Source organism: Vulpes vulpes, chromosome 9 (assembly GCF_048418805.1).
Source record: "Vulpes vulpes isolate BD-2025 chromosome 9, VulVul3, whole genome shotgun sequence".
Lineage (NCBI taxonomy): Eukaryota > Metazoa > Chordata > Mammalia > Carnivora > Canidae > Vulpes > Vulpes vulpes.
In genome coordinates this window covers 47,208,641-47,223,072 of record NC_132788.1, presented here as the reverse complement: position 1 = coordinate 47,223,072, position 14,432 = coordinate 47,208,641, and the positions used below count along the sequence as shown (strand labels likewise).

Below are 14,432 nucleotides of genomic sequence, written 5' to 3'. Positions count from 1 at the left end.
CCATTTCTTCCCATTTCTTGAAATTCTACTTAGTAGTAGTCCTTCCTCAGAAGCAATTCATTTCTTACTTTTTAAATTTACAATAAAATTTCTTTTTTTTTTTTTTTTAAGAAAGTTGTAGAAGAAAGTCAAGATTTGAGGGTGGGGATTAGCATCCCTACAGTTCTGAAGCTTTTATTTATGATAGTCACAGAGAGAGAGAGAGGCGCAGAGACACAGGCGGAGGGAGAAGCAGGCTCCATGCACCGGGAGCCCGACGTGGGATTCGATCCCGGGTCTCCAGGATCGCGCCCTGGGCCAAAGGCAGGCGCCAAACCGCTGCGCCACCCAGGGATCCCCTACAATAAAATTTCTAATTGCGATTGTTACTCTCTAACATTATTTTTTCCAGTGAGTGTTATTTGCTGGTTATACTTATCTTTTCCACATTTCTATATTTTTTTCCTTAACAATTTTTAAGAGGTTGCATCTAGGGATAGAATGCTCGATTTAATTTCTCCTAACCAATTTTGTTTACTTTTAACCAAAATTAAATGAGTAGTCCTTTTCTCTTAATATTAAAAGAAAATGTCTTTCTCACTCGCAGTGTTCAATCAATTATTTGATCAATCAACTATTTGTTTGTTTCTCATTTGCAGTGTTCAATCAACTATTTGTTCAGCTATTCAATTTATGGCTCCTCATATATGCATAATTCTTTCCTACAACCCAGGTTTTGTTGAACTACTCCCTATATTTGTAATATGTCTATTCTCTCTGTCTTGACTATTGATTTGGTACCAAAATAAAAATCATATCTTCTCTTCCAAACTACTTAGCAAGTTAGAGATGTCTTATCTGGATCTTGTGTAGTTTTCATCAATGTTATCAACTGGTATATTTAAACAACAAAAAGAAATGGCAACAGTGGGTTTCTAAGAGGAACCCCATCTAGCAATAAAAAATGATACCTTCTTGGGCTCATTTGTATAGAAAACGAATTTTAAAAAGAATAATTTTTCACTGGACAACATAATATGAAAAAGATTCATTATAACAGCAAGTGACATTTAAAACTATCTAAATTCTGGACTTTGGGGAAAAATAAATATTCTAAGATCTCTAAATCACAAAAATAATAAGCCTCAATGTTAGAAAGAATATAAATAATAAAATACTGACTTAGCATGTAAGCAGAACAGCAGTTCTCATAATACAGTATTCCCTGGCAGGAATTTAAATCTTATCCATCAGTGCTTTGTTTTATTTGATGAAATATTTTATTGTATCCTTAAAATGAACAATATTTTCTTTCCACAAATAAAAATAAACTATATTACTTAAATTGAGAATTTGTTCTATATTATTTAAAAAACTTTCTTTTATAAAACTCTTTTACAATTTTTACAACAGGAAGCTATTATTTTCTGCTGTAATATTATTCAAGTCAAATTCCATGTTCCACTAGATACAAAACTACTAAAAATACAATTTCAACTGATATTTCCACAATTAATTATGAAAAAGTCAACTTACTTGTGACCTAAGTGCTTCAGAAAGTATCCCAGAACCTTCAGAGCTTGAACCCAAATACTTTCACTTTTAGAAGCCAATAATTTGTAGATTACTCTAAAAAATAAAAAAAATAAATGACCTCTTCAGCACTTACAAACATTAAGATTATAAGATCTATATACTTTACAATGAATTATAAAAATAAAAAATATAAAGTACCTCTCAGGATTTTAAATTCTTTGGAAACCGGAAAATTAGTACATTTTACTAATATTTCTTTTACGTGGCCTTCAAATATTCAAAAGTTCAAAGCGATTCGTTGCTCATAACTATTGCCTTCCATGTACATTGAAAAAAAATATATTTTAAGATACATGCTTAGTTAGGCTGTATTTCCCCTTCTATTAAAACTGCCCCTGACATTTTTACTTGATGACCTTTTTTTTAAGAATTAATTTATTTATTTATTTAAAGATTTTATTTATTTATTCATGAGAGACACAGAGAGAGAAGCAGAGAGAGAGGCAGAGACACAGGCAGAGAGAGAAGGAGGTTCCATGCAGGGAGACACAGAGAGAGAGAGAGGCAGACATACAGGCAGAGAGAGAAGCAGGCTCCACGCAAGGAGCCTGACCTGGAACTTGATCCAGAGACTCCAGGATCACGCCCTCGGCCGAAGGCTGGCGCTAAACCCCCTGAGCCACCCAGGGATCCCCCTTGATGACCTTTTTTTCTTGTTTATAGCTAATTGGACCATGGAATAGATATTTGCCCATTTATTTCTTTTTCTGAGCATTTGGAGTGAGATCTGAGAAACAATATCTAGTTGGGCTTTTGGGCTGTTGAATTAGAAAATTATTTAAAACAGAAACTATAAGGTAGTCTTATTTTGTTTATAGAGATGACTCTATACACAAAAGGTAGAATAAAGCAACCACATAGGAAGTAGCAGAGAAAGTAAAGTTTTTCCTTATAGCTTTCCAATTCCTTGTTCTTACCCTAACAAGATTTCTATAACAAACATATTATTCTGTTTTTACTTAAATAGGTTTTAGAAGTGTTCCTGTTACTTGGAGCAAAAAAAGTCTCTACTAACACATAATCTAACCTAACATATATAGTCATTTCAAATATAAGATCAAGGCTCTATCCATTATAATTTTCATAAATATTTAAAATTTTTATCTTGTGTCTTTTTCAAAATACAGAAGTATTTTTTTCGATAAGGTAGTAAAGGACAATAACAACTATATTCTTTGCAACTAATTCTAGAACCCAAGATAGTTCTCTGAAGGTGATAGGGGTGACTATAAAATTAGGATGTGTTTTACTGTACTAAATTCTTTTTAAAAAATAAAGCATCATTTTATGTTTTTAAGAAGAAGTAATCTAGAATCAACAAAAAGGTTGGTATTGGAAGATACAAGTATAATTTTTATATCATTTCAGTGATATTAACTAAAGGGAACGAATAACTTAAAGCTACTGACATCTGTTTTATGTTTAACAGTGGTATATGCTATTAAAAAAGAAAATGCTATATTGTTGATATTGCTTATTTGTGTGTTACTCAACTGAAGAACAGACTGAGGTAAACACTAGAGCTATGATTTTTTTCCCAAAAGGCTCAAATTCCTAAATTATTATGTATCTACATTGAAACCTATTTTCAGAATTTTTATGGACCAAGATCAGTAATGAAAAAAAAAACAGGTATGAGAATAGGAAAGCTATACATATAAGAAAAAATATTCAGGAAATCATAGAAAGAATATTCAACAGCAAAAATAATCCTGAGAACCAAAGTAAAAGCTCACAGCCTAAAAATGGGACTATACTCAGATATGCAATCAGAAACTCCCACAGAATCCCTATTTTCTGGAAATAACTTTAAATTGTAGGGATAAGGAATATAAAACCCACCCAGGGCTAACAGAAATTATGATTAACCACTGAAACATGAAAACATCTAGGGCCATCACTCCTCTACATGACATAGGATTTTCTTTACAACTAGACAAATGTTCCTTAACAAAGTAAGATACAAACACAGGATTGCAATACAGTATGAATGCAAAATTAACTGACAAATCAGTTAATGAATGTTTATCTGTAATATAATAAGATAGGTGAATCCTAATTCATCTGTTTGAGCTTACTATATTAAGCCAGTAAATGATCTAAATTACTTGAGACAAGTACTTACTCTTTTCTTCAAACATTCTCAGATATAAAAATACCACATTTTTAGCTGCTCAGTTCAACGTTGTTGTTATCACATGGTCTTTCTTAAAACCAGTTAAAATGTCATCAGAATTAAGTTCATTCTTTGTGTGTATAAATTACAATTAATCAGAATTTTCCCAAGAAAATATTTTATATATAACTGTTATCCTTGAATATCTTTAAGTGTTCTAATAAGCTTATTTTTTCTATATCTTTAGTCAAAGCCTATATTCTCCACATTTTTTGAAATGGAAAAACTGAAGTAGAAAATCTTCCATCTCTGTTATTATTTTTAACACACTGGTAAAAGTAGGATAAGTTTGGCAGGTGTCAATCATGACCAATTGCCTCGTTGGTATCATTGTATCTAATCATTCCATTGATATTATACATTTAAATTACTATTTCAGTACCCTAAGGAGCTAACCAAATACCATTCTCCTTTGTAAGGTTGTATTTTCACTGTGTCAAAGTAATGCAGAATTTTATATCTGAATTTCTTATTAACCAATCTAAGGCTGGTACCATCCACAAGGATGATGAGGACATTTTGAATTTATTCACTTATGAGTTAATATAATAAATACAGGAGATACAAAGATCTAAGGTTAAGGATACTAATTGTTCAGCTAAATATAATTTAAGAAGAGTAAGTATTACTGTATTATATGATTAGGTTGAACCATATGAAACTAACATTATTTAGTGAACAGTTAAGTATCAGCAATTTCATATAGTTTGATCTCACAGTAAAAAATATTTGTAGTTCTTAATAATTAAATCTGCAACTAAAGTAGCAACTTCATGGATTGTAAACTCAGAGGTCACAGTGATAACTAAAATAGGACATCTAATAAAAATGATGTAATCGCTTCTCTTATCTGAAAAGGAGTCCTTCAAATCTAGAAAATTGCCATTTGTTTATATAAATGGCCACATAAAGGCAGCACTAATAAAACCCGTCGGCAGGTATATTATTTCCAAATTCTTTTATAACCGGTGGAAGTTCATTGAGTTGCACATAACATAACTTAGAATTCCTCTTTCTCTTCATTCCAGTAATTCAGACTTCAGAAAAATAGAAAAGGAGAATCCCTAAGGGGCTAAGTTATAGGTTGAAGTTCATAAGATTACTAACAAGGACTATTTTTCACTTACCTACTTAATTACTTACATCATTCTAACTAAAGTTAGTCTTCAAACTTTTCATTTTATCCTCTTGTTCTAATTGTGTTGCTACTGTCCTAACTCATCATCCCTAATACTGATGAATAAAATAATCTCTCTACTTATTGTGCTACCTCAACTTTATCCTTCTTCAGTTCATTTTCCCACCACTGCTGACTGTAAATCTAATAAAATGGAAATCTGAGCAAATCAGTACCATTCAAAATACTTTATTTCATTACCAACAGAATAAAATCTCAACTTCTTGTGGACCTTCACTATCTAGTTCTTGAGCCTAAGATTCATAAAATTTTCTTCTGCTCTCTTTTGCTGAAATATACAATGCTCTCTTGTCTTATTACAAAAAAAAAATTGTTCTTCACACTACTTGAAATGTCTTTACTATAGTATCAACAATTTAATTACTCTTCTTGAGACCAAGACACATTATTTATGTACTTCATAAATTTGAATATTAGATTTTTTTGTAAAGATTTTATTTATTCATGAGAGAGAGAAAGAGAGAGAGAGAGAGACACAGACAGAGACAGGCAGAGGAAGAAGCAGGATCCACTCAATTCTGGGTCTCCAGGATCACACCCTGGGCCAACGGTGGCACTTGGGCTGCCTTGAATATTAGAAGATTAATATTAGCTTCTCCATTTATTCCCTTCTTATGTATAAGATTTTGCTGTATTTATTCAAAAGTTTCTAGGAGTTATTCTAGAAAGCACAACTATACTCAATTAAATTCTACCAGTAATACTAATATTATAATCATACCTTATTCCATTTCTTTGATCAAATGCTGGTATCATTGAGGCTGGGTGTTCTGACATCAAAGCCACTAGTAACTGTAACACATCATGAATATTTTCATCCTGTATAATAAGGATTACCAATATTTGTTTAGTTAATATTTTTAGTGCTTTGCATAAAATAATTAAAATAGAAGATCCAGACCATCCTACCTCATGCATGGTAAGTAGGTAATTTAATATACTCTGAAGTTCATCTTCTTTGACCCCTCGATCCTAATTTTTAAAAAATATATATTATTTAAATCTCAAGTTAAAACTTTACAGGCAGGCATCAAAATGATCATTTTAAAAGTAAATAAGAACAATGTAAAAGTAGTGATGTTTTAATAAAATCCTTAAATATTTCATCATAGTTCACAGACTGTATATGTTCACTTTTAAAGAAGTAAATATTTGGAAAACTGCATCTAGTCCTTTAAAGTTGCTAATATTTAATTGACCATTACTATTGAAAGTTAGTATATTTTGATAATCTAACTGTATTCATATTACTATTTTCTAGCCATTTATTCTTAAAGAATGCAAAACTTTATAGAATTAATTGGTATATAGAATTACAGTATATTTTACCTTTATTTACCATTTTTCTTTATCTTAATCTTTTAAAAATCCTACTGTGATAAAATACATAATGTAAGTCTTCTCAAATAGGCACATAGACCATTTCCTGGAATTAAAACTTTATATGCATTTCTTATGCATATGTTCCTTGTCCATTTCCTATATCCCTTAAAATACATGATCTCAAAGAGGATTAAGAAAAAGTGAAGTTTAACAACAGTTAAAGATTTACTTTAAGGACTTGAAAAGCTATTCAAAAGTTAAAGATAGTTACTTCTAACTTTACGATACTGATTTTAAATAATGCCAAAAATTCTTCACCTAATATACTGCAATTCTAAATTATATAAAATTGTTTTACCTTTAGTATGAGCTGTTTGAGAAAAAGTAGCATAAATGCTCGGAGTGATATAATTTCTTTTTGTGATGGCCGGGGACCATCTAGAATAAAACAGAAAACAAAAAGAAGAAAAGGGGGAGAAAACTCATTATATTAAATAAGCTTGATGCAGTTAGGTAGGAATACTATGGAATTCTTTAAAAGTTGTATTTATTTTATGATCATATTTGTTAGTATTATAGCTATATAATTTCAATTCTATCAGAGGATTCAAACATTAATTTTCAGATTTTGGCAATTTCAAATTATTCACTAAATGTCAGATTTGGGGGAAAGAATTACTTTTTAAAAAATTATAATTCTAAAAAAAATATAATATCTTACTATCCATTCATACGTGTATAATCATCAAGTGTTAACATAAATAATTTCTCCTACTTTTATTGATTTATTAGGTACACTTTTCCCTCCAAATCCAAATCTCTTAACCTCTAATTCTGGCTGGTCCTGGTCACCCTCCAAGCCCTGATTGTTTCTTTGCTGCTGACCACCCTGCTGGCCCCTGCAGTCTTTTCACCCTGACCTTGAAGGTCCTGCTAGACTTAGTTGCCTCCTTGGCTCTGCCAGCATCTCCTGTTTCATTGGCCTCTGCTGCCCAGGCAGGGCTGACTGGCAACATCAAAGCTGAGAAGGTGATGGTGCACATGTAAGAACATTGTTTCATAAAGTAGAATAAGCAAATATAGAAATATATTAAATATCATGTGAGCAGATTTTTCACTGTTGATGGAAGAAAGCTCTAAAAGCTTGAAGCTACATTGAACCATGTGGTTTCAAACTGGAAAGGGAGGTATTTCTTAGATGCATGAAGAATGCCTAGAAGCAAAGCCATTCAAAGAGCATTAAGCACAATAAGAACACCCAACACCCAAATCTTGGTTTCTAAAAACCACATCCATCAAAAACCAGGGCTCTTTGGAGAAATGGTTGATTCCAGGAATGGGTAAGTATAAAATAAATCAGATATCTTGTAGCAGAGAGCAAGTACTAAAAAATTATGAACATTTGTTATAAAGACTCAAGATCTCATGTGAGATCTCAAGCCAAATCTGGACAATTTTAATATCAAATAAATAATGACACAACCCAGGGAATATTCTCTGGGCTAAATTTATTAAACCTAAACATTTTTCATGTTTCACTGAAACAAATATATCTATGCATTTACATACTGTCTATGGTTGTTTTTGCAACATATTGGCAGAGTTGACTACTTGCAACAGAGCCCTTAAGGATCTCTAAGCCTAAAATATTGCCTGGCCCTTTGCAGAGACAATGTGTCAAGTATTGATATAATACTCAAAATAAAATAGAAATCTATGGAATTTATGCTGATATAAAATGAACACAAAAATAAATGGAAGAGAAAAAACAAGTTCTTTCTAATAATAGAATTCAATCTAATAAATGTCTTAGAAATTGTCATTTAGTATCAATCATAGTAAAGGTCAATAATGACAAGAGCTACCTATGAACTAAAACCAGTAAGAAATTTGTTGAAGAAATTTACATATTTTCATAGCGTCAATGTATTTCGCCATCAAGTATTATTCCAAGAGAAAGAAGTAATTTTACACAACCAGACACCATATTAATCAAATGATCAAAGTCAACATCTCCAGGAGTAAGACAACTCAATGTCATGTGCCTCTTGAATAACACAATGTGTCAGAACCGGTATGATTTCTGTGTGATTCCAGCCAAAAATGAAAAACTTGGCTCATCATGAGCAAATATGAAGAAATTCCAAATTAAAGGACGCTCTAAAAAGTAATCTGTATTCTCCAAAAATATCAAGGTAATGGAAGACAAAGAAATACTTAAACTATACTATATTGAAGAGTATTAAAGTGATAAGACAACTAAATACAATATATGATCCTCTACCGGGATTCATAGAAAAAGAAAGACCTTGTTTTCTGGAAAGAATATTATTGTAAAAGTTGGTGAAATTTATATCCAATATTTGGAGTAGATAACACTGTATTAATATAATTACCTGATTTCAATGGTTGCCCTTGGTTATTTAAGATTATGCCATTTAGGAAATAAATAGTAAAATATTTAAGGTAATAAGGTATTATATCTACAATTTATTCTCTATTGATTCAAAAAAATTTGTGCATGTATGTGTATGTATGATTATATTTACTCAAAAATGGAGAATGAAAAAGTCTTTGGTAAAATATAAAACATTGGAAAACATGCTGAGGTTTATGATAATTCTTTGTGTAACTCTTGCAACTTTCTGTAAATTAGAAATTAGTTTCATGAAGCAGAAATGAATATATATGAATATATGATGTGTCTGGCATAGAGAAAACTATCAGAGTGTTGTGTTTGGGAAGGGCTCTGAGTCACACTGACTTGATTCGAATTTTAGTTCTGTTACTTTGTACCAACTTTGTTTCCTAGCCTACAAAATAACAGTGATACTGACAACACAGTTATATATAGATACAGCCAGATGTATATGTGTAAACATGCCCATGCATATATAATTACATTACATATAAATGATTAAATAAAATTAACAGGATGCTAGTGTACATTCAAACTCAGGGTGAACATTCAGTAATTTAGCCATTATCAAGATTAAAAACAACAGAAAAAGCCATAAAAGATTAATATACCATATTGCAAATAACACAATTTCTAAAGTCCTATCAATAAATGACATAAGCTAATGAATACAAAATAGCAAAATGTTGTTTTCCCTTATTAACAAGATTTTTATAAAACAATAATTTTCAATGCTACTTTTAGTATGCTGAGAAAAGCATTCTAACATACTACACAGTAATTACTCTCAGTAATTTTAAATCAATAATGGAAGTAAATAATTATATACAAAGGAATAGATCACTGCATTATTTTTAGAATCAAAATTTTAGAAACATGTAAATGGTACATTCCTTTAGATTATTATGTAGAATCAACAATAAAACAGGAAAAGGAATCATGGAAATCTTAACTCTGTAAAGAGTTTAAATATTCCACACATTTAACGCAATGAAAAACAGTGGAAGAACACACACCAAACTTATATTCCTGGGTTGGGTTAATATCATTTTATTTTCTATGATGAGTAAGTATGCATTTTTATTTATATAATTATATTATATATATATAGACAACATTCCTAATATATGTATGTATATATACATATATATATATATGTATCTTAAGATTTTATTTATCTTATTTTAGAGAGAGAGTGCACATACACCACAAGTTGGGAGAGGGACAACAGGGAGGAGAGAATCCCAAGCAGATTCTGCATTGAGCAGGGAGCCAGAGATGGGGTCCAATCTCAGGACCCCAAGACCACAACCTGAGCTGAAACCAGAGTCTGACACTCAATCCACTGAGTCACCCAGGAATTCTGGCAATATTTTTTTAAACAACACAATGAAGAATTACATTAGTTTCTTCTATACTTAAAGGGTGAAGTCTGGGGAAATAATATAAAGAAAGGGAACTATCTCAAAGTGTTGAAACAACTATAATAGAATACACTGGTCAATTTCATCGGATTTTAATATTATGAATATATTTTCCTGAGTCACAACAAGCATACAGACTAAAAGGCAGAATATTATTTTTACCTGGATTTATTCCAACGATACTTTATATTGTAAAAGTATAAATTTCTCTATCACAAAAAATTCTCAATATTCAAGGCTACTATATAAGAAAAGACAACAGTTTGGTGATATTTCTATAAGCATGCACCTTTGCCTATAACAAAGTTGCCTATAACAAGTTGCCTATAATAGTTCTCAGGATATAGAACAGTAATAGTACAATGAATGCAGTGGTAGTGTTGTACTTACCTAATCCTTTAGGAGTAATGCCACTACTGTCAGCAGGATTAATGACCCAGTAGTAATATTTTAGTGTGTGCATTAGCTGTAATACTGTTCCCACTCTGCGTATGGTGGTATAAATGGTAGCAGTTCCAATAAATTCAGCAGACAAGTAAGTGTATAGGGAAAGCTGAACCTAATACAGAATATTAACAGAGCATTAAAATAAATTTAAAATGCCTCAAGTGTTTATATTATAAATATACATTCTAATTTAAATGCAAATTAGTAAAGGCCAAGAAAGAACCATTTATTATGAGGTTAAAAATAACTATTTATTAAATATTATTTATATTTTTAAAAGAAAATAATCTGTAGCCAACATATTCTAATAAAACTTATTTTAATAAAGGCAATATGTAGCTATTAACAGTGAAATCATTTAAGTGAATTAATCTATCAACAGTACCTGAAACAAAGACTAAATTATTTAAAAAGTTAGCTAAAGCCCTTAATCAAAGTACATTTCAGCAGCTCAAAGGAACAGTACTAGCTTGAGTCAGCTACATCATATTTGGAAAAGATATACATAGTCATATAACCTAAAAGTTTATATAATTCCAAATTTTCTTAACTCACTGTCAAAGTATCAGAATGTAACCATGTATATAGAGAGGAACAAGTCAAACAAGTGAAACATCTTGTTTAAAAAGTGAATAAACTTAAAGTTTGAGTTTAGCACAACATACTAAACAATAATAAATATCAGATCTTATATTAATGAACCAAAGTTATATGGAAAATTTGAAAACTGTAAAAGTAGCTCATATTCATGAAGACTGTCCCTTATTACTGATTTCCACTAAAATGTAACAGGACTAAATTTAGGTATGCAAAATAATAAAAATTTTATGTTGACATCTAAAAAACAATGTATATATTTATTTTTAAACAAATAGTATTTACAATCATGATATAAACTGCAGATTGACAATACAAGTCATATTCCAGTCACAATGACTGAATTATCATTATGTAATTAGTTATTTATTATTTCTCTTTTCTTAGTCTTAATGATCAGTGTACCAGATTCTTTCTTGAATCAGATATGAATCATAACTACTAACTTCATAATGTAGTTATTATTTCAAGTTTAAATTACAGTTTCATTTATTTTAATACTTACATATTTAATATTTTGATTGCTGATTCTATGTAATACAACTGCTTCAGGTTGACTATAAAATAAGCTAAAAAAAATCCAAATGCTTTCTACTGCATAGTTTAGATCCATAGCTATAATTTATTAACATTACACTAAAATGAGTTAGAATGAAATTTATACCTTTGCAGGTGTATGTATCCAAATGGCTGGGTTAAATAAAATGTGATCACAAAGCTGCTTTAACAAAGGTGCTCCATGAGATAAACCATCAAGGTATTTTGCAAAAGATAAAAATTGCTCCAGGACAGCTCTAGTTATATGAACTCTTGATGACTAAAAAAAAAAAAAAAAAGAAAGAAAAGAAAAGAAAAGATTTTCAAGCTAAAAATATCCAGAATATCAAATTTTAAGATCGCTGACTGAATTTTTCATATGCCATCCCTAAAAATTTAAATAAAATATAAAATCATATATTTCCTTTGCTATTCAAAATTTAATTATATTCAGGAACATACTATTTTAAGATAATTTTCTGAGTGACAGTTTGTTATCTGAAGCCCTTTCCAGAAGAGGTTAAATAATGCCACTATCAATGCAAACTGAAGAAATATAACTTACAAATAAAAATGGTTTCAACCCATTTTTGTATAAATTAACTACAGAAGAGATCTCAAAGGAAATTAAAATGGAATAAAATTACCACAATTTCACAAACACATGCAGGCACACGCACAGACACACGATACCAGGAAAGAGAAGTGTTTTCATGAGATCCAAACCGATGAGCAAATAAATTTATTCCACCATTCCACTGAACCACAAATGAGTTGCACATGGGCAAATACAATGCATCTTATTCAGCAAAGACCTTCAACCTACCATGGTAATATGAGAAACAAATCTCACCCTCCTTCGGCTTCATGACCTTCAGATTATTCCCAGTGCCCTTTGCTTAAAAGATGGAAACTGCTAAAATTTATTTATATGGCTTCTTTTTTCCATAAAATCACTCACTCTAGATGATATTTTACATTTCCACAGCTTTATATAACAATATCTCAATGCTAAACACTCACTCCCATCAAGATGTTCAACTGCCATCACCAATACATAGCCTACTACCAGTGTATTTAGATAAATGACAGACCTTCCAAAATTCAACCGAAAATTTAAAGCTGCATTGTTCGATATAGTTAGTAGCCACTAGTCATGTGTTGCTTCTGAGAACCTGAAATGTGGCTAGTCCTAGGTGGTAAGCATTATAAGTATGTATACACTGGATTTTGAAGATATGAAATAAAAAATAATGCAAAACATCTTTTATAATTTTTAAATTGAGTTTATGTTGAAGTGATAAGATTTTGGATATACAAGGTTAAATATATATACATTATCAAATTTGACTCTCCTTGGCACTGTAGAAAGAACAGTTAACAAAACTGAAAAAGCCTTGCCTCACAGAACTTAAATTCTAAAGGAGGAGTAGACAGGGATATACAATAACATAAAAAAGTAAAATATATAACAAATTAAATATTAGTGCATAAAAAAACAGAGTGGATAACAAATTTGTAAAAGGGTGATTAAGAAACAGTTTTACTGAATAGGTGGCTATTAATTACTTTGAAGTATATAATAAGGCTAGCAATGATTTTTTTAATTAATACGCTTGTTATGTTTGACGAAACACCAGTGGCTAGTAGATAAGCAAGAGTCCTACAAAATTCAAACCAAGCCTAGGAATATAACTTTATCTCAAAATTTCATTAAAAACTGGAAAAAAATGATCCTAACAAGTAGTATAATTATTAAGGTGGGGGAAATGAGAGACAAAGCAAATTTATCTTTAAGGAAAGAGAAAAACCAAAGCTTGAGCACTCACTTTAAAGAAACTTTTATAGAAAGAATACTTTTAAATTCTAAAACATTTTATTCATAGATAGGTGAATAAATTTAAAACAAGAGATCAATGGTTATATAAAGCTTTAGCCCCTCCTTCAGTAGCTATAATTTCACACAGCTTATCATATATTTTTATCCAGTAATAATGATTCCGAGAACATCATCTGGTAAATTCCACTTTTATGCTTAAAACTATGAAATAGAGCAGTCACATCCTCTTCCTAGATAAACATTTTCAGAGATCAGATTTTATCCTATAAAATTGTCATGTGTTTATAAAGAACACTAAAGCAGATTGGCCATTATGAACATATTCATTTGACGAAAAAATTCATAATTTGGAAACAAGTTTTTTAACTTTGCTCTGTTATAAAAAAGACATGCTGCAAAGTATCACATGAAGCCTTCCATCCACATTACTAAAAAAAAAAAAAAATGTCAGTTTTTTTTTCATAGCACTCAGTTTTTTTTTTAAGATAGACTTTTTTTAATTTTTATTTATTTATGATAGTCACACACACAGAGAGAGAGAGAGAGAGAGAGAGAGAGAGGGGCAGAGACACAGGCAGAGGGAGAAGCAGGCTCCATGAACCGGGAGCCCGACGTGGGATTCGATCCCGGGTCTCCAGGATCGCGCCCTGGGCCAAAGGCAGGCGCCAAACACTGGCGCCACCCAGGGATCCCTCGGTTAATAGTTTTTATTCTAAATTGATCTTTAGGAAATATCTTTCTAAATGTGTGGGGTTTTTTTATTGGCCTATTCAGAAATCCTGCCAGGCAGAAAATGAAAGCTCCCTTTAACAGCATGTTACCTTTACTGTATTACTTCTTCCTTCCGCTTTGCATTACTGTTAATTATTCACATATCTTTCTTTCAATATGAAGAA

General features: G+C 30.8%; 1 protein-coding gene across 15 annotated transcripts in view; it reads right to left on the bottom strand.

Annotated features, from left to right (window-relative positions):
* The window catches only part of NBEA (neurobeachin), a 662,404-nt gene that overhangs the window by 505,243 nt on the left and 142,729 nt on the right, over positions 1-14,432 (bottom strand). For all 15 annotated transcript variants that reach the window (XM_072719992.1, XM_072719993.1, XM_072720000.1 and 12 more), the window contains 6 exons: positions 11,824-11,976; positions 10,506-10,674; positions 6,631-6,710; positions 5,859-5,921; positions 5,671-5,768; positions 1,516-1,608 (listed from right to left, as the gene is read on the bottom strand). In XM_072719992.1, the coding sequence (XP_072576093.1) occupies positions 1,516-1,608; positions 5,671-5,768; positions 5,859-5,921; positions 6,631-6,710; positions 10,506-10,674; positions 11,824-11,976 (656 nt within the window). The remainder of the gene's footprint in view (positions 1-1,515; positions 1,609-5,670; positions 5,769-5,858; positions 5,922-6,630; positions 6,711-10,505; positions 10,675-11,823; positions 11,977-14,432) is intronic.